Source organism: Prionailurus viverrinus, chromosome C1 (genome assembly GCF_022837055.1).
Source record: "Prionailurus viverrinus isolate Anna chromosome C1, UM_Priviv_1.0, whole genome shotgun sequence".
In the NCBI taxonomy this organism is placed as follows: Eukaryota; Metazoa; Chordata; class Mammalia; order Carnivora; family Felidae; genus Prionailurus; species Prionailurus viverrinus.
Window position 1 is genome coordinate 177,735,268 of NC_062568.1, and position 19,805 is coordinate 177,755,072.

Sequence of the window (19,805 nt, forward strand, 5' to 3'; positions counted from 1 at the left end):
CGGATTGGCATATACTACCGTCCACAGGCAGGGGACAGGGGGAGCTAGTATTCGTGCCTAAGGAGGATTTGCTAAGAAATATCCCCTTGATCGCGCCAGAGCCAAATACATTGATATACGAATTTATTTAAAGTATTGGCTTCTAAGAGACTTGGTAAGAATGCGCATTTACTCGACGTTCCTTTAGCGCAGTTCCCAGTCTTCCCCACATCGCTGATGAAACCGTCCTAACTGCTGACCTTTTCAAGATGGCGGCGCGAGGGTGCCACTCTCGGGATCGCGCACCTCCCCAAGATGGCGGCGCCCGAGGCCTGGCGCGCCCGGAGTTGCTGGTTCTGTGAGGTAGCGGCGGCAACGACCATGGAGGCCACGTCCCGGGAGGCGGCGCCAGCGAAGAGCTCGGCCTCGGGCCCCAGCGCTCCCCCCGCCCTGTTCGAGCTGTGCGGGCGGGCGGTGAGCGCCCATATGGGGGTTCTGGAGAGCGGGGTGTGGGGTAAGTCGCGGGGTGAGGGGCTACCTCTGGCAACGAGCGGAGGCGGCCCAGCGGCCGGGGGGCGCGGGGGGCGAGGCCGGGAGGCCTGGGGCAAGGCCCAGCCCGGGGTACTGGAAGCCGCACCGTCGGGTCGGAACACGAATTCCGTGACTGACTGGACTAGGCAGAGTAAAAGCAGGGACCAAATCGGCAGGTGGACCTGCACCGCGGCCTGGCTAGGGGGTCGCGGGGGGCGAGGGCAGGAGGCCCGGTCTGGGGCCAAGCAGGCAGGGCCCGGACGACAGAGGCTGGAGTGACGGACCGGCCGTGGGCACCGAACTGACGCTCGAGACGGGCCGGGCTGGGGAGTCTCGGATGTCGAACCGACGGGCAGAGATGGCCCTGCCGCTTGGGGGCGGGGGCCGAGGTTGGGAGGCCCGGCCTAAGGCAAGGAGGCCAGGCCCGGGGCCACCTAACCTGACTGACGCGCGGGGCCTCCGGTGTCTGCTTGACGGACCGCGGGTGCTGAGACTCCCGAGGCCAGGCTGATGGGCCAGGGCAGCCCAGTAGAATGGAGAGCGAGGGGCTGGGGGAGAGGCCGAAGCCTTGGGGCGCCGAGGCCTGTCCGACGACCCAGGGCTGAGGGGAGCGCACTGACGACCGGGGCCTCGGGTGCCCAATTGCTTCAGCGCAGGACTGACTGACGGGCAGGGCAGGGAACGCCGGAGGCCACTCGGACTGGCCTGAGCGGAGGAAGGGCCCGAGCGGGTGAAGGGAGGCCGGGAGCGGGTCAGCAATCTAGGGAGGCTCGAATGACGGACAGGCGGGAAGGGCCAGGGAGGCCCCAGGCGGGGCGACGGCCCGGGGATCCCGGCTGGGAGGGGGCGCGTCGCAGCTAGGAGGCCTTGGGCTGAGTCGAGCCAAAGGAGGCACCGGGCCCGAAAGCTGCCGGGACCGACGGTCCGGCTCCGGGCTGAGGGTGCCCAGGCTGAGCGGCCAAGGCGGGCGGCCCGCGGCCCTGGGCCGAGGGGCCGGGAAGGGCAAACCGACCAGCCGGGCTGGTGGGCCTGGGAGTAGGGCGGCCCGGCGCGGGTCAGGTAACGCAGGAGAGAAGGCCCGCAGCCGGATGCGCACGCGGAGGCCGGGCTTTGGGGTGGGCCCCGCCGGCCCCAGCCTGGCAGCTGGTGAGGAAAAACTCGGGTCGGCCTGGCGAACACTGATGGTGAGAGTGACAGACAGCAGAGTGAGTGAGGGCTCCGGGGGGGGGCGGGGGGGAGTGGTAGGCCTGGCCGCACGGGGATGAGGGAGGCCTTGGGCCTGACAGACTGGTGGTGTGAGGGGGTGGGGTCCAGAGGCCCGGCCGAAGCTGGGTGAGGAGATCCAGGCCAGGCCCAGGGCCCAGGGAACCCGGAGGGAGTGGCAGGAGAGAAGAGGAGGCCCCCAGGCCTTGAAGGGATGGGGGGGTGAGGTTCTGGAGAAGGCCTCGGGAGTGGTGGTAGTGCCTCTGCCAGGAGGAAGGCCCTGGTAAGGTCAGAAGTGAAGGCTTGAGGTCCTGGGATTCTGGGTTTGAGTTGCACTTTGAGGAGATGGCTGTGAAGAAAGGGCCCTGGAGTTTGACGGGTTGGGCCTCCAGGAATAAGGCCCAAGGCTGTGGAGAGTGGTTAAAGAAGGCCTAGGGATGTGGGAAGGCCCTTGGTGAGGTGGGGGTGGGGCAGCGATCCTGAGGAGGCCCAAGTGTCTTCCTGTAGTGGGGAAGACTGTTAGAGTCCTCAAGCTGATGGGGGGAGGGGTTGTGGAGGCCCTGTGCCAACAGATGAGAGGAGAAGGGTCAGGCTGACCCATGGGGAATAGGTGAAGTCTCAGTGGAGCTGGGCAGGGGGCTCAGAAGAGTCCTGAAGAGTCTGCCTGGAAGAAGGCAGAGAGAGGATTGGCTCTATCAGGCTGGAGCTTCTAGAATGCTAAACTTGGCTAGGAGGGAAGAGGACTGGGTATAGAGGCCCCAAGCTGGGAAGAGGAGGCAGTAAAGGTAGAGACTGGAAAGAAGCAAGGAAGAGCCTGGCTTAAGAAGAATGGAGAAAGGAAGAGAGGAGTTTGTGGATAATAGGGGATGAGAATCCCTATGGCTGTGAGAGGGGATGGCTAAACAGAGCAGATTGGAGGGACAGAGGAGGACGAGCTCCTATGGGCCTAGCCTAGGTAAATAGTCACACAGAAAAAGCTGAATCAGGTTAGGCCTCTTAGGAGGGCCAAGTAAGAGGCCTGGGAAGAAGTGCTGCTTTGGAGGAAGGTCTCAGTATGGGCTAACAGCCAAGAAAGGCTTCCTGGAGGCAGTGGACTAGCGTTGCTTTGTGTAGGGACAGAGAAGGGTAAAGTGAGTAGAGGCAGCAGGAAAGGCTACAGTGAGGAAACAAGTAGAATAGGTATGTTATACCTTGAATGACAGGATATGGAGCTTGAATGCAATAGAGAACTTACGTTAATGTAATAGCTTAGGGAATTAATACTTTCATTCAGCAAGTACACTGAGTACTATGTACAAAGAATTGTACTAGACTGTGGACATCAAGATTCACTTATTCCACAAGTAAAGATAAAGGGAGATCCTAGAAGTTTTGAAAGATTTTCCTTAGATATGGTATACTCTAAGATCTTAGACTGTTCTTGGCAGGACAGAGATGGTATTGACAGGATAAGGATAATAATAGACAACATTTAGTGAGCTTATTATGGCCAGGAATGGTCTTAAAAAGATTACAGGTATGATCTTCTTTAATTTTTATAGCAATATTATGAGGTTGTTATTATTACTTCCATTTTAAAATTGAGAAAACTGAGTCTTAAAGATGTTAATTTGCCCAAGGATTCATAACTAAGTAATAGAATCAGAATTTCACTCAGTTTTGTCCAACTCTAGAGACTAAACTGTTTAGCCATAATACTGTAAAGCCTTTCGGCTCTAGACGTCAGCAAGAACAAGTTTTGTTTTTATGATATGTTGAATTTAGAGTTAGGGCTGGATTATTTCTATTGTTCACCGGAAAGTACTAGTTCAGAATATAGTAGGGGCCCAAAGGATGGGAGTCACCAACCTGGAAGAGTGGGAAGGGGATTCAGAAAAGGCTTGATAAAAGGCACATGATACTTGGAAGATGAATAGTTAATATGATGAAAATGGCAAGGACATTCCTAGTAGAGAGCAACATGACAAAGGCACAGAGACAAAATAGTGTGACATGTTAAATAAATGTAAAAGTAATTTAGCATGGATGAAGCATAGGAGGCAAAGCAGGGAGCTGGAAAAGTTAGTACGGCCCAGATTATGTTGGACATTTTTATCACACATATTCAATAGGAATTTTTATTTGTTTTGTATTTTTATCTTTTTTTTTTAAGTTTATTTATTTTGAGAAAGCAAGATCAGGGGAAGGGTGGAGAGAGAGAGAATCCTAAGCAGGCTCCACACTGTCAGTGCAGAGCCTGATGCGGGGCTCGACCTCACAAACTGCTAGATCATGACCTGAGCTAAAATCAAGAGTCAGACACTTAATCGACTGAGCCACCCAGGCACCCCTTTTTATCTTTTTTTTTTTTTGAGTTTATTTATTGTGAGAGAGAGCAGAGGAGGGACAGAGAGAGAGAGGGAGAGAGAATCCCAAGCAGGCTCCGAGCCGCCAGCACAGAACCTGATGCAGGGCTCATACCCACAAATTGTGAGATCATGACCCTAGCTGAAATCAAGACTCAGTTACCTAACCAACTAGGTCACCCTGGTGCCCCTCAATAGGACCTTTCAAATGCAGAATGTTTCATTATGCTTGGGCAGAAATGAACTGACCAGCTCCTAAATGAGTATATCAGCTTGCTTTATTATCTCACCCTTGAAGATGTGCATGTCCCTGAAATTCCAGGTGCTAACTAAGTGGCTGAAGATAAGTGGATTAGAGTTTGAATTAGACTTAGGTTAGCTTCTGGAGGTTCCATTTGCCAAATGAGAAGTCTGCCCTTCTGTTTTCCTTTCCAATAGGATAAATAATGCTTGGAACCCTAGGAGAAAAAAATAAATTTTGTGTTTTCTTTTTGTAGCTCTCCCAGGCCCAATACTTCAAAGCATCTTACCTCTGCTCAATATATATTACTTGGAGAGGATTGAGGAAACTGCCCTCAAGAAAGGTGAGTGTCTTTCTCTCTTTCTCATTCAGTGATTATAAGCCGGGCACCATAATGTTCTGGTAAATATTACACCTGATACCTGTGTAGAACTCACGCTTTTCAAAAGTACCCTCACACCTGCTTTCTTACCAGATTCCTTACAGTGTCCAGTGAAACACAAAGCAAATAAATGATCCCAATTATACTAATGAAAGTGAAACCATAGGCACACCACAATTAATAGCTAAGTCAGACTAAAACCCAGATCTTCTGAATCTTAGTTTTTCTATTTTACCTTGCTGTTTCCCAAACCACTCATTAGACAGATCTTTTTTTTTTTTTTTTAATTTTTTTTTTTAACGTTTATTTATTTTTGAGACGGAGAGAGACAGAGCATGAACAGGGGAGGGTCAGAGAGAGAGGGAGACACAGAATCCGAAACAGGCTCCAGGCTCTGAGCTGTCAGCACAGAGCCCGACGCGGGGCTCGAACTCACAGACCGTGAGATCATGACCTGAGCCAAAGTCAGCCGCTTAACCGACTGAGCCACCCAGGCGCCCCTAGACAGATCTTTTAATAGCCAGCATTTATCTAACTAATCCTGATGTGCCAAGCACTCTCCTAGGCACTTTACTTGGAGAAACACATTTAATCTTTTCAACAACTCTATGAAATAACTATTATTAACTATGTTTTACAGATAAGGTAACTAACTGAGGTACAGAAAAATGAAGTAAACTCGCCCAAAGTCACACAGCTAGAGTGTGGTTGGCTGATATTTAAACCCAGGCAGTCTGTCTTTAGAGCCAGTGCTCTTTACTAGTCTTCCATATTGCTCCTGTGAATCCAGAGAAGGCAACATTAAAGGCTGATGTACTTCACTCATGGTGGCCAAAGAGCAGCCAAATAAAGGTGATATTTCTCCCCACAGGCCTCTCTACTCAAGCCATCTGGCGCCGACTATGGGATGAGCTAATGAAGACAAGGCCTTCCAGTTTGGAAGTAAGTTAGCACCAGGTAGAACTCTGGCCTGACTTTGCACAATGAAAGCAGGAATAGCTTACAAACACAAGCTGGGTACTGGTAAAGTGCAGACACAGGGTTGGAATGAATTTGGGAGGAGGGCTCTGATGTCTTGTCACAAGGTTCTTTCCATTTGGCATTTGTCACTGGTTTGATTGCTCACCGTGTTTATAGGTAACACAAAACAGAGGAAGGTAGTGATCATAATGGAAGGCAGAACCCAGATTCGTAGAGGTCTTGACAGGGCTGGAGCAGTGGTCAAACCTAACAAGATAAAATTTAACAGAATAAACCAATTCCTCACTTGAGTCTAAAAAATTCCAATTGCATGACCTCAGGGAAAGAGGTGGAGGGGCCTGGCTTAGCAACTTGTATAAAAATGATTAAGGGGGTTTGGTCAACAGTGTGCTAAAGTCATTCATACAATGACTATACCCTGAGCTGTGTGAATTAATGTAACTATAACATATGCTAAAGGACAAGGGGGATGATAGACCTGCCTGGCTTTGCAGTGGTCAGGCTACCCTTGGAGTATGGAGAAAGAAGTCAAGGCCACATCATGTGAGTCACACTTGGAACACTGGAGATGTTTTTCCTGAAAAAAAGAAGACTTGGGGAACATGAACTGTCTTGAAATATTTGAATGATTAATTATCATATAAAAGAGGAATTAATAGACTTGTATGGGTAGAAGCTAAAGGAGGATAAATTTTTGCCAAAGTGATTGTAGAACTTTTAAACCCTGAACTTATTGGTGATGAAACAAGCTAATTCCAGAGGTAATAAGCTTCCCATCACTAAGTGTTCAAATAGAGTCTGGATAATTACCTGACACAAAGATATTGTAGAAGAAATTCAGCATTGTAAGAGAGGTTGGACAAGATGACTTTTAGGGCTTATTGTAGCCCTGCAGTTCTATTATGTGTTGGTTCAGATATAACTCACTGGATCTCTCTTTTAAGCAAAATTTCTTTTGCTGCTCCATAACTAGGTGACAGAACAGATTGAGTTCAATAAACATTACTAAAACTTCCCACATGCCAGGTCTTATGTTAGATATTGGAAGTATAGACACAGTCCCTAATCTTCAGGAACTTCATGTTTAGCAGGAAGTCTGCAAAGAAATACATTATGCATGGGAGGATAAGTGGTGTGATAGTAACAAGAAGGTTGAGGGAGAAGGGAGCATGAAAGTGTTTCTTGGGAAGTAGTATTTGAACTGGTGGGTGAGGCCAAGTGATAAGAAAACAAGCTCTTATCAGGAATTGGAGATTTAATTTCTGGGGATGCACTGGGTTCAGTAACATTCAGCTCCATATCCTTCAGCTTTTCTACTTCCAGATCTGGATGCAACTCTTGAAGTTCAGTGAGATAATGCTAAGGCCCAACAAAATCTTCAGGCACTATATACAGGAATTAGGCCTCATGAGGAGAAGTAGATGCAAGATTTGAAAACAGTAACAGCTTCCTGAAACCTTTAAAGAAGCATGAGAGTCACTGTGGCCTAGTGTTTCCCAAGCAGTATGGTTGACTAGCAGTTGATGGAGATTGTAATATCTTTCACTTAGAATACGCTTTTTTCCCCAACATTATCTCAAGCTTCCTGGTAAAGAATATATGTTTGTTATCTTTTTTTGTCTCAGAGCATTTCAGAACATTAAGGAAACCCCAGGCTTGGTGGCCTAACAGTCACCTAGACAGAGGTCCTGACTTGGATCATATCCATTCCAAAGGGTGCCTCTTTTTGTTTCCCAGTTTTGCATGACAGTAACCTTAACCTCATAATTCAGAAACACTTAATAAGTGCCTGCTCAATTCCAGGCACTATACTAGGTTCTAAGTATACAGTGGTGAACAAGATAGCCATGGTCCCTGATTGCTTATAAAGAAATAGAATTTCAAATTGTGCAGTACTTTGTGTGTATTAAGAGATCTGATATTCTGGAGACAAGGCAACGGGGAAATGAAGGATTATTCAGTAAATGATTCTCTAGTTACTGGTTCACTATTTGGAAAAAATCAAGTTAGAGCCTCATTTTACAATATACTCAAATAATTTCTATATGGAACTAAAGATTAAACTGTAAAAAGTAAAAGCATAAAACAACTAAACAAGAATAAAGGTGACTGGTTATCTAATCTCAGGATGGAGAGTGTTATTAAATGGGCAGAACCAAAAAAAAAAGTATGGACAATAAATGCCAATACAATAAACACAATTTAAAGGTACATAAACTAGGAAAGAATGTTTGCAACAACATTTGTAAAACAAGAGGATACAGAGAATAAGACAAAGACAAGCTATTCCAGTAGAGTACATAAAGATTGGGACAAGTCACAAAATATACAAAAATCTCCAATAAAGTGAAAACTATTCAATCTCAATAATAAAAAACGGGAAAATAAACTTATAACTCTTAAATTAGTGAAGTCTTGTTTTGGTTTGTTTTAAAAGATAATTCCAGGGGTGGGTGAAACTTGCATTTTAATATGGTATTGGTGGGAGCAGAAATGTTAACATAACTGTCTTGGTGGACAATCTGGTGATAATTGTCAAGAGTCTTTAAAATATTCTTAGACTAGAAATTCTATTTCTTAGAATTTATAGTACATTAAAGTTGAGATGCTCATGAAGATTTATTTCAAGATGTTCATCGCAGCAACTTAATATCAAAACCTGGAAATAATTTCTTCAATAATGCATGAATTATTGAATGTAGCACATCCAAATTTTCAAAATATTAACAGTCATGTTCTAAAAACATTTAAATACATGGTGGTAAAATGTAATGACACGGTGGTATAATGTTTAAAAAGCCCAGAATTTGAAATTGTTCAAAATTGTTTCAATGTTATAAAAACAATTATAGCTATATGGGGCCCCTGGGTGGCTCAGTCGGTTAAGTGTCCAACTTCAGCTCAGGTAATGATCTCGCGGTTTGTGGGTTCGAGTCCCGCATCGGGCTCTGTGCTGACAGCTCGGAGCCTGGAGCCTGCTTTAGATTTTGTGTCTCCCTCTCTGCCCCTCCCCACTTGCACTCTCTCAAAAAAAAGAAAATAATAAATGTTTAAAAATTAAAAAAAAAAAACAATTATAGCTATTCACATTTACATATACATTCCAAAGAGTTGGTTTACAGATTTTATCTCTCCGCAAATAATATTTCTGTTATCAGAAAAATAGTGGACAATAGTTTGTGAACATTTGCTGGCTCTGTTTAGTACAAGAAAATATTTAGCCTTCTCTAGTTTGTACACACACTTCTTCCTCCCCAGCTGGTGCCTAAGCCACCAGCCTGTGGATGGGCCAAGGACTGTGTTGGTAGACAAATGTTATTTTACCTCTTTGGTGGTGCCTTATTTCCCCTACTCTTGCCTGAAAGAATGTGTGTGTGTGTGTGTTTTTAATGTTTATTTATTTTTGAGACAGAGAATCCCAAGCAGGCTCTGCACTGATAGCGTGAGGCTCAAACTCATGAACTGTGAGATCATGACCTGAGCTGAAAACAAGAGTCTTATCACTTAACCTTGACTGAGCCACCTAGGTGCCTCCAAAAGAATGTGTTTAAATCTTTTATTTTTGGGGCGCCTGGGTGGCTCAGTCGGTTGGGCATCCAACTTCAGCTCAGGTCATGATCTCATAGCTTGTAAGTTCGAGCCCCACATCGGGCAGGCTCTGGGCTGACAGCTCAGAGCCTGGAGCCTGCTTCGGATCCTGTGTTTCCCTCTCTCTCTGCCCCTCCCCCACTCTCACTCTCTGTCTCTCAAAAGTGAATAAACATTAAAAAAAAAAATTAAAAAAACAATCTTTTATTTTTAAATTTATTGAGTTTATTTTGAAAGAGAGAACATGAGCAGGGAAGGCTCAGAGAGAAGGAGAGAGAGACTCCCAAGCAGGCTCCGCACCGCCAGTGCAGAACGCAATGCAGGGCTCAAACTCATGAACCATGAGATCATGACCTGAGCCAAAATCAAGTCCCACGCTTAACCGACTGAACCAGTCAGGTGCCCCAATTTTATTTATTTTATTTTTTGATAGACTGTGTGCACACATGCACAAGAGGTGAGGGACGGGGGCAGAGGGAGAGAGAATCTTAAGCAGGTTCCACACCTGGCATGAAACCCAATGCAGGGCTCCATCCCACAACCTTGAGATAATGACCTGAGCTGGGATCAAGTGTCGTAAACTTAACCAACTGAGCCACCCAGGCACCCCCAAAAGAATGTGTTTAAATCATTTTGTATTCGATAGTGTATAAGTTCACACAATGAATGGCTTGAACTAGATCTCTTAGCTTGTTTTCAGTTTTGAAATTAAAAAAATTAATGTTTATTTTTGAGAGACAGAAAGTGAACAGGGGAGGGGCAGAGAGAGGGAGGGAGACACAGAATCCAAAGCAGGCTCCAGGCCTTGAGCTGTCAGCACAGAGCCTGATGCGGGGCTCAAACCCATGAACCATGAGATCATGACCTGAGCTGAAGTCATGCTTAACCAACTGAGCCACCCAGACACCCCTCAACTTTGAAATTTTAGCAGAGATTCTTCTAAAAGGTGGTGATGGAATAAAACGCAGTGAACTGCTGTCTGCTCATAATTAATTGACATAATTGTCATAACTAACTTTACTCATCTAATCGTCACAACTCTATGATGTAGGTAGGTTTAGTTACCTTCCTCACTTTATAGATGATGAAACTGAGGCAGATAGAGGTGAAGTTACTGTCTGAGGTTATAGTTAGTGAATGGCAGACCTAGGATTCAAGTTGAGGCCATGTGGCTCTGGAGTGCCTGCTCCTATTCACTATGTCATGCTGTTCTCACAGCAGTTACCACATGTCTGGGTGTTCCAGTTTCAAATATTCTCCCACTGTCTTCATCAACCAATAAAATGTGGGGAGAGGGGAACACTAATATTTAGTTACCAAAACTACATATTACATGTGCCTCCTGGTCAGAAACAGCCACAATATCTTGGTTCACATTTTTGTCCATATTTTAGGCCTTGACTGTCTCACTTGTGAAGTTGAAGCCTTGCTAGGTTACCTGCAGGTGTTTTCCAAGGCTGTGAGCATAGGCCAGCAAATGTGTAGGAAAAGTGTTAGAGATAGGATTCAGGAATACCCGCTCTGCTTCTTCTGTAGGCTGAGTGGAGATTTGGTTGTCAGGTATTTTTTCCTGGTCCCATAATGCCCCTATATTATTGCTGGTGAGAGGTCCTTCCCCCTTGTTGCTGCCATGCAATTAGCTCAAACACGAAGAAGCCATTCCCAATTATTACCACAGCAGGCAGTGTCATAGGGAATGGCCAGGGCAAAGGGAATGACACTTTTGCCTAAGAATAGGGGCCCAACTCTTGCCAAGAACCTCAGATATAAGTTGAGGGTGACTGTGGTATGAATGAATGCATAGAGGCAGGGCAAATACCAAAGAGAAGTGCCTTTTTAGTCTTGGGGAACCTCAGGCCCCTACGGCCTTTGCTTCAGGCTGAATAAGCACCCTGCTTAACAGGCTCTGCCTCCATCAAGTTCATTTCACATTGCCCATCTGGGCTGTTATCATTAGCAGTAACAGAAGTAACATTTTGTATTTTACAGTTTACAAAGTGCTTTGACTTGCATGGTCTCATTTGATCTCCACAACAAACCTGTGAAACAAGTGATATTATCCACCTTTTACAGATGAAGAGATTCAAGAGGTCCAGAGTATAGTGGCAGAGATAACACTTGTATTAAAGTCAGCAGACTTTCTACTGCACCTTAGGAGAGAATGGGAACTTAAGGAAGGCTGTGTGCCCTTTTTGGGGGTGGGGAGGGTAGGTAGCAGTAAATGCTGACCTCTGATATATATCAGAATCATCTGGGGGAAGTTTAAAAAATAAAGATGCACAGGCCTTGGTGGCTCAGTCAGTTAAGCGTCTGACTTCGGCTCAGGTCACCATCTCGTGGTTTGTAAGTTCGAACCCTGCATCAGGCTCTGTACTGACAGCTCAGAGCCTGGTGCCTCCTTTAGATTGTCTTTCTCCCTCCCTTCCTCTCTCTCAAAAATAAATATTAAAAAAAAATTTTTTTATGGGCCTTACTGCAGATATAACATAGGAGGATCACCATGTCTGGGTAGCTGACATGAATTTTGGAGAAACAAAAGCTCCACAGTAAATCTTGATGTGCACCAAAGGTTAAGAAACACCTGCATTCAGAGATCTTCTAAATGTACCAGAATAGTCTGATAAAATCTCATGTGCATCAAAGCCAGTAACTATTGCCTTGGAGAAACCAAATCTAGGATTTGGACCTTGATCTCCAGGAATTTTTCATCTGGTTGGGATAAAACATGTGCAGAGACAACACCATGAGACAAGGTTACCAATGTCTAACACCTGAGTAGTCAGATTATCAGAAGAGTCCCACAAGAGAGGCAGTGGAGGGGTAAAAGGGGGCACACAGAGACACTGAGATGAATAACCTCAAGAAGAGTAAAATGTTGGGGCACCTGAGTGGCTCAGTCAGTTAAGCATCCGACTTTGGCTCAGGTCATGATCTCACAGTCTGTGGGTTCAAGCCCTGCATTGGGCTCTGCTGACCACTCAGAGCCTGGAGCCTGCTTTGGATTCTGTGTCTCCCTCCCTCTCTCTCAAAAATAAACATTTAAAAAATTATTTAAAAAAAAAAAGTGAAATGTTAGTAGGTCTTCTCAGGAAGCCTATTTGGTCTGGCAATGAAGAGCATTTCTGGCAGATGTAGGAAAAGCACATAGAAGGCAGGTCTCGGTCAATAAGGTGATCAATTTGTCCAGAGCAAAACATTCACATGAGCAAGATGTGGGAGATAAATCTTAGAGGCCACATTGTACAGGGCTTTCCCTCCCAGGCTAAGGAACTTCAGATTAACTCTGAGCAATGGGAAGATTCTGAGGGTTTTAAGGCAGAATGTAGTCAGGCATGTTTTACAAAGACGAATCCAGTGGACTTGTGTATAAAAGTTTGGGAAGGAGAAAGAGATGGGGGAGTAATCAGGAAGCTAATGGTCAGGTGTGAGGGGGTAAGGGTCTGAACAAAGGTGGTAGTGGTAAGAGTGGAAAGTTGGGGTCAGGTTCTAGAAACAAACATGGAAGAAACTACAGGAGTGAATGTTTCACTTGAATGGCAGTCACTATAACAAAATAATCTCTGGAACCAAATTTCCTGGGTTCAGATCTTGATTCTACTATTTACCTGTGTAACCACAGGCAGTAACAACTTTTGTGCCTTATTTTTCCTACCTGTAAAATGGGGATAACAGTAATATAAGCCTCAAAGATGTGAAGATTAATTTGTATAAATTATTTAGAATGTTGCCTGACTCATCAAATAGCTATTGGAACAGAGGAACTTGGGGAAATGATGGTTCAGTGGGTAGCCCTTAGTATCACAGCTGTCTGGCATGTTCTCTGCTTTCAGAGTGTGACCTGTTGGCGAGCCAAGTTTATGGAGGCCTTTTTTTCCCATGTTCTACGTGGGACCATTGATGTATCTTCTGACAGGCGTCTCTGTGACCAGCGCTTCTCACCTCTTCTGCATAGCTCCCGCCACGTCCGGCAGCTGACCATCTGCAATATGCTGCAGGGTGCGACTGAGCTGGTGGCTGAGCCCAACCGCAGGGTTCTGGAGACCCTGGCCAGTTCCCTGCACACCCTCAAGTTCCGCCACCTGCTGTTCTCTGATGTGGCTGCTCAGCAGTCTCTTCGGCAGCTGTTGCATCAGCTTATTCACCATGGGGCTGTCAGCCAGGTGTCGCTGTACTCCTGGCCTGTGCCTGAGTCAGCCCTTTTCATCCTCATCCTCACCATGAGTGCTGGCTTCTGGCAGCCAGGCCCTGGTGGTCCACCTTGCCGCCTCTGTGGAGAAGCCTCCCGAGGCCGGGCCCCATCCCGAGATGAAGGGTCCCTCCTGTTGGGCTCACGCCGGCCTCGCAGGGATGCTGCTGAGCGATGTGCTGCAGCCCTGATGGCCTCCCGGCGGAAGAGTGAAGCCAAGCAGACGGCCAGAGCTGCACCTGCTACCCGGGTAACACGCCGGAGCACACAGGAGAGCCTGATAGCAGGTGGGACAGACCCTAAGAGGGATCTGCACCCTCCAGCAACCTCCTACGAGGCTCCTGGCACCAAGCGGCCACCCTCTGCTCCAGCCACCACCTCCTCTGCCTCTGCTTCCTCTTCCACATCCTCATCCAAACGGGCTCCAGCTAGCTCAGCCCCACAGCCTAAGCCCCTAAAGCGTTTTAAGCGAGCTGCAGGGAAGAAGGGTGCTCGCACCCGTCAGGGGTCTGGAGCGGAGTCTGAAGACCTGTATGACTTTGTTTTCATTGTGGCTGGTGAGAAGGAGGATGGGGAAGAGATGGAGATCGGGGAAGTGGCTTGTGGAGCTTTGGATGGATCAGATCCCAGCTGCCTGGGGCTTCCAGCACTGGAGGCCTCCCAGCGATTCCGAAGCATTTCCACCTTGGAGCTATTCACAGTTCCGCTCTCCACAGAGGCGGCTCTGACACTGTGCCACCTGCTGAGCTCCTGGGTGTCTCTGGAGAGCCTCACACTCTCCTATAATGGTGAGTGCCCTGCAGGGGCAGAGATGGGTCTCACAGCAGCACCAGCCGTGTGCCCAATCCTGCAGAGGGGAATAGGGAATACGATCGAGGAGCTGGAGATGTGGCCCAGCCTGCGTCAGAGTGGGGCAGAAGGCACATACATGAAACAGTGGCAGACTTTCAGTGCTAGGGAAGAACATGAGGTTTATAGGCTTTAGAGTTGGAAGGAGTTCCTGAGAGACAGTGAGAACCTTAAGAATGGGTACATTTTAGATATGGTAGGCAATTCCCATATTGTGGGAACAGTATAGTGTATGCAGGCCCACCAAGTCTAAGGTTGGGTCCCACCACTCATATCAAAGCAGCTATACAGACAAGGTGTAGACCACATTTTTATCAGACCAGCAACCTGTAAAGCAGTCCTCAGTTCTTACCCACCTGGCTGTGCCCAGCGAGCCAAACTTCAACTCTGGGTAAATCCATCAATCTACTTAGGATGCTGAGTACTGATGGAGAAAATCACAACTGTGCAGACCAGTGCTACTGTATATTCAGTCATCATCCTTATATGAATCCTGTGTTTGTAACATTAGCTCCCATTCCTACTACTTCCAAATCCTCCCTTTTCCTTTCTTAGCAGATGACTTCACCTCCTACTTCAGAGAAAATAGAAGCCATCACACATGAACTTCAACTTATTGTTAACCAACCTATAAACTCTCCTACATCTACATTCATCCTTTTCTCCTTCATCACAATGGAAGAGATGGCCATCCTATCTAAGGCTAACTCTTTTACCTGTTTTCTGGATCCATACCTTCTTGCCTTCTTAGGAAAGCTTGTTTCTCAGATGCCTTAGTAATAAGAACTTTTATATATTGCTTAGTATGTGTCTGGCATAATTTAAGCACTATATGAATTGAATCCTTACACCAACCCTATGAGGTCAAGTGGCTTGCCCAGGATAACCTCACTGAGCCAGGATTCAGATCCAGGCAACCGGATTCCCGAATCCAAGGTTTTCCCACTCCTTGATGCTGCCTTCCTTCTCCAAGGTCCTCCCTGTTGTTAAGTCCAATACATATGTTTTAGTCCTCCTCTCACATTAATTTTCGGCAGCATTTGCTGCTATGAAGTAGTCTTCATCAAATATTCTCATTTCCACTATCTCAAAATCTATTTTTCTCTTCTCCCTCTCTGGACATTACCTCTCTTATCTCTTAATGTTCAGAGTTTCTCAGAGCTCTGCCACTTTATACATGCTTCCTGAACAATTCTGTCCATTCTTGTAGTTTGAAAGGCCAACTATGCTGAAGATTCCCCAATCTATGACACTGGCCCAGATCCTTCTCCTAAACTCCAGAACTATTTAGCCAGCCGACTACTAGATATCACTTCATAAACCACAAGCCCCGCAGCCTGAATGCATCTTCTCCCCTGATAGCTCTGTTCTGTCAGTGACCTCACAGCTGACTCAGCTGCCCAAAAGAAAGCTGGGTTCTTTCTTTTGCACCACATATCTTTATGATCTCTCAAATCCACTTACTTCTCTATCTCCACATCCTTAATTTGAGCCATGATTACTTCTCACCCGGATTCATCATTTCAGTAGTTCCTCCTGACTTCATACTCACCATACAATTCAGAGTCTACACTGCAGCCCAAGTTTTGTTTTTTCAATGAAAAGGTCATTCATTTAAAAACCCTTGAATGGTTTCCTGTCACCATACTTTACTTACAGGTCATTTGTGTTCTCACTCCTGCTTACCTTCATAGTGGCATCTTGAACCACCCCCCCCCCCCCCCCCCCCCGCCTCATACTTTACACAGCAGCCACAGTGAATATTTTCAGTTCTTGGAAGCTGCCACTCTTCCTCCTTCAGGCTTTTATATATACCGAGTTCTCCCTGCCAGTCCCTCCCGTCCCTCCTTTTAGCCTGTCTCCTTTGTGTTCTTTACAACTCAGCTGTAAAGTTTTTACTGAGGGAAGCTGGACTGGGTGCTAAGTACCCATCCTTTGTGTTTCTACAATACTCAAGTTCTCCAGTTCCCCTCACACATTTTTGTTGTTAATCAGCCTACATAGGCAGGAGCAAGAGCTGTTGCTGGCTACTGTCTAGCAAAAACACACAAAAAAAGTATTTACTAGGTGCTGGGTGAGGTTTAGTTGAAGAAATGGATCAACAGGGGCCTTCTCAGTCCAAGGGGAGATAAGTAGGTTCCAAGAAATTATTTGCTTTGTGGCATTAAGCATCTGCTCTAACCCTTCTGCATCCTGTTCCCTTTTGTGGGATGTGGTTATCCTTTTCTGCTCTATTCCCACCTAATTAATCTTTAAAGTATTCCCTATTGAGTCATTGCCACTCCCCTTAGATTTCAAATGTTCCACGTGACCTATAAGAAAAGTCGAGATTTCTGCTGCCCTCTGGGCCTGTCATTTAGCTGGCAGCACAGTATGCCCCACCACATCCTCTTATTTTGTGACTGCCCCGACTGATGCTTGAGGGCATAGCCCAGTACAGTAGACATCAGTTTGCTGGTTACCTGAGGAAAAAAGCAAGACGATGAATAGTTGAGACAAATGATTTTGAGTAATCTGATCAGAAGCTCAAGAAAATTGGTGGTCATCAACAGAAATATCTGGAGTGGTCTCTGAATGTTATTCTTGCTGACACTCCCACATGACTGACCTAACCTCTTTCCTGCCATAGGCCTGGGCTCTAACATCTTCCGCCTGCTGGACAGTCTGCGGGCCCTGTCAGGCCAGGCTGGATGCCGCCTCCGTGCCCTGCATCTCAGTGATCTGTTCTCACCACTGCCCATCCTGGAGCTGACACGTGCCATTGTGCGAGCCCTGCCCCTGCTGCGGGTCCTTTCTATTCGTGTTGACCACCCCAGCCAGAGGGACAACCCTGCCGTGCCAGGGAACGCAGGGCCCCCTAGCCACATAATTGGGGATGAGGAGATACCAGGTGAAGCACTGTGCGTGTGCGTGTGCATGTGTTCACACAAATGTGCAGGTGCATTTGTGTGGAAAAGGTGGGAAGACCTAATCCAGACCTAGCAACACTCATTCCTGGCTTATCTGAAATCCATTCCCTCTTAAGAGCCTGCTGTTAAAGATGACCATGGGCTGGACAGGGCCCAGACCACTACAAGCCCAATAGAAAGTGACCATGGCAGATGAGTCTCCAGAAAAGGGGTCTAGGTCCCCCCTCTGTATGTCCCCTTGGATCCTGTTTCCTAGCTCACTACTCTTGCACACTCCAGTTTGCTTGTCTGAATAGTCTAGTCTTCCTGGACTAAAAGCTCCAGGAGAACAAGGACTAAATCTCCTAGTACTCTCTTCCCAGAACCTAGTGTTATAGCAGGCACTCAATGACAAGTAAACAAGATTTTTCAGTGAGCCTCTAAAGGACAGGATGGGACCTGCTCTGAGAATAGAAGAGAGATGGCCCACTGGAATCTTTTCTCCCTATCATATCCAGAAAACTGCCTGGAACAGCTGGAGATGGGATTTCCACGGGGAGCCCAACCAGCTCCACTGCTCTGCTCTGTACTGAAGGCCTCAGGTTCTCTGCAGCAGCTGTCTCTGGATAGTGCTACCTTTGCCTCTCCCCAAGATTTTGGGCTTGTGTTACAGACACTCAAAGGTAGGACCCAGCTAGAATGATAAAGGGAGGGTAGGAGACCCTGTTATTCTTTGGGAAAGCTAAGGCCCGTGGCCTCTACCCCCATGCAGAGTACAACCTAGCCCTGAAGAGGCTGAGCTTCCACGACATGAATCTGGCTGACTGTCAGAGTGAGGTGCTCTTTTTGCTACAGAATCTGACTCTTCAAGGTAAATTCATCATTCAGAACCTGGGGCATTGCTGGGTCCTCATTGTGGCTCTGCCACTGTTCTTTTCTTGGCCTTATATCCTCAACTATAAGTTATAGAAACTGCATCATCTTCCTTCTAAAAGGTCCCAAATTCAACTCCTCCTATACTTAACATGGGAAAATTACTCAAGTTTTTCTTACCTTTCAGTGGCCAACAGAAATAATGGTGGTGGGGAAGGATAAATATGCTGTCAGGTTCCCCTCATACTGTTGTCCCTAATCCCCACCCCTGCATAGAGGGCAAGCAATGGATAGAGGGAAAAGAAGTGAATGGAGAACTGTCCACACAGAGGACCTCTCTAGGGTGAACCTCTGGGTTCAGTCTCTTGTTTAAATCTGATTTAGTTCCAGTCTTGCTTGGGGTCTTGGACAAATTCCTTTCTCTTTCTGGGCCTCTATAAAATGTTCAGACCCCTTGCTAAGGCCAACTGGGGCAGGAGGGGCAGCAACAAGTCCTAATGTTAGCCATCAGAATTTATTCTAATTTCTCTTGACAGAGATTACCTTCTCCTTCTGCCGTCTGTTTGAGAAGCGCCCGGCCCAGTTTCTGCCTGAGATGGTTGCTGCTATGAAGGGCAACTCCACACTGAAGGGCCTCCGGCTGCCAGGGAACCGCCTGGGTGGGAGCAGGGCCCTGGGAAGGGACAGGGGTGAAGGAGCCAGTTCTTTGACCTCAAAATTCAGTGGAGGAAGGCATAGGCCTCTCCACTGGGAACATAGGGGTTGGAATATAGTTGTGTGCTGGGGCTTTTGGAGGCTGGGCTTCTCCCCACCAGAAATGGGTTGGGATACCATTGTTCCCTGTTCTTGGGTGATTAGACATTTCTCCCCTTCTCCCCAGGGAATGCTGGCCTGCTGGCCCTGGCAGATGTTTTCTCAGAGGATTCATCCTCCTCTCTGTGTCAGCTGGACATCAGGTACATGGGGAGGAGGAGGGAACAAGGGATGGAGCTGTAAGGATATAGACTAGGGATTGTTTCCTGGGTGTCTAATCCATCTCACCCCTACCAGTTCCAACTGCATCAAGCCAGATGGTCTTCTGGAGTTCGCCAAGCGGCTGGAGCGCTGGGGCCGTGGAGCCTTTGGTCACCTGCGCCTCTTCCAGAACTGGCTGGACCAGGATGCAGTCACAGCCAGGGAAGCCATTCGGCGGCTCCGGGCCACTTGTCACGTGGTTAGCGACTCGTGGGACTCATCCCAGGCCTTCGCAGATTATGTCAGCACCATGTGATGGGGCCCATGCTTCACAGGCCCATGCTCAGCACCATCAGCTTGCAGGGGCTGAGACATGGGCTGCCCAGAACTCCCAAACACCAATTCTGTCTTTCTCTTTCTGCAACCTTTTTTTCTCTTTTTCCTTCTTCCCTTGCACTGAGGTCCTGGAGGTCTTGCTGGGCTCAGCAAAGGCACTCTCACAACTGGGTTTAGAGCCTTTGGGCCCCTTACCCACTACTCTCGGAACCCTGGGTCAGGTTACAGTGCTCATCAGTCACTGAGGACAGCTCCTCTCCCCCTGCCTGAGGTTCCTGCTTTCCTTCCTCAAGCAGGTACCCAGGCTTTAGAGAAGTACAGGAGTGTCCACTACCAGGCCTCTTCTCTGCTGGGCTCACCATGCTGCTCCCAAGCCTCAGTCCCTTTCATACCTTTATTCCTTTCTTTTTTTTAACCAAAAAAGGTTTTCTTATAAAATAAACTTTGGGCAAACATCATGCAGCCCTCC

The 19,805-nt window shown here is 47.2% G+C and overlaps 1 protein-coding gene across 1 annotated transcript; it reads left to right on the forward strand.

Moving 5' to 3' along the window:
• Window positions 1-205: 205 nt before the first annotated feature.
• LRRC41 (leucine rich repeat containing 41) lies at window positions 206-19,794 on the forward strand. The gene is made up of 10 exons (XM_047869031.1): window positions 206-493; window positions 4,556-4,642; window positions 5,553-5,623; window positions 13,081-14,224; window positions 16,915-17,175; window positions 17,692-17,856; window positions 17,946-18,044; window positions 18,583-18,705; window positions 18,927-19,002; window positions 19,097-19,794. Exons 1-10 carry the CDS (start codon window positions 295-297, stop codon window positions 19,314-19,316), a joined length of 2,445 nt encoding a protein of 814 aa, XP_047724987.1. The 5' UTR covers window positions 206-294; the 3' UTR covers window positions 19,317-19,794.
• The last annotated feature ends 11 nt before the right edge of the window (window positions 19,795-19,805 follow it).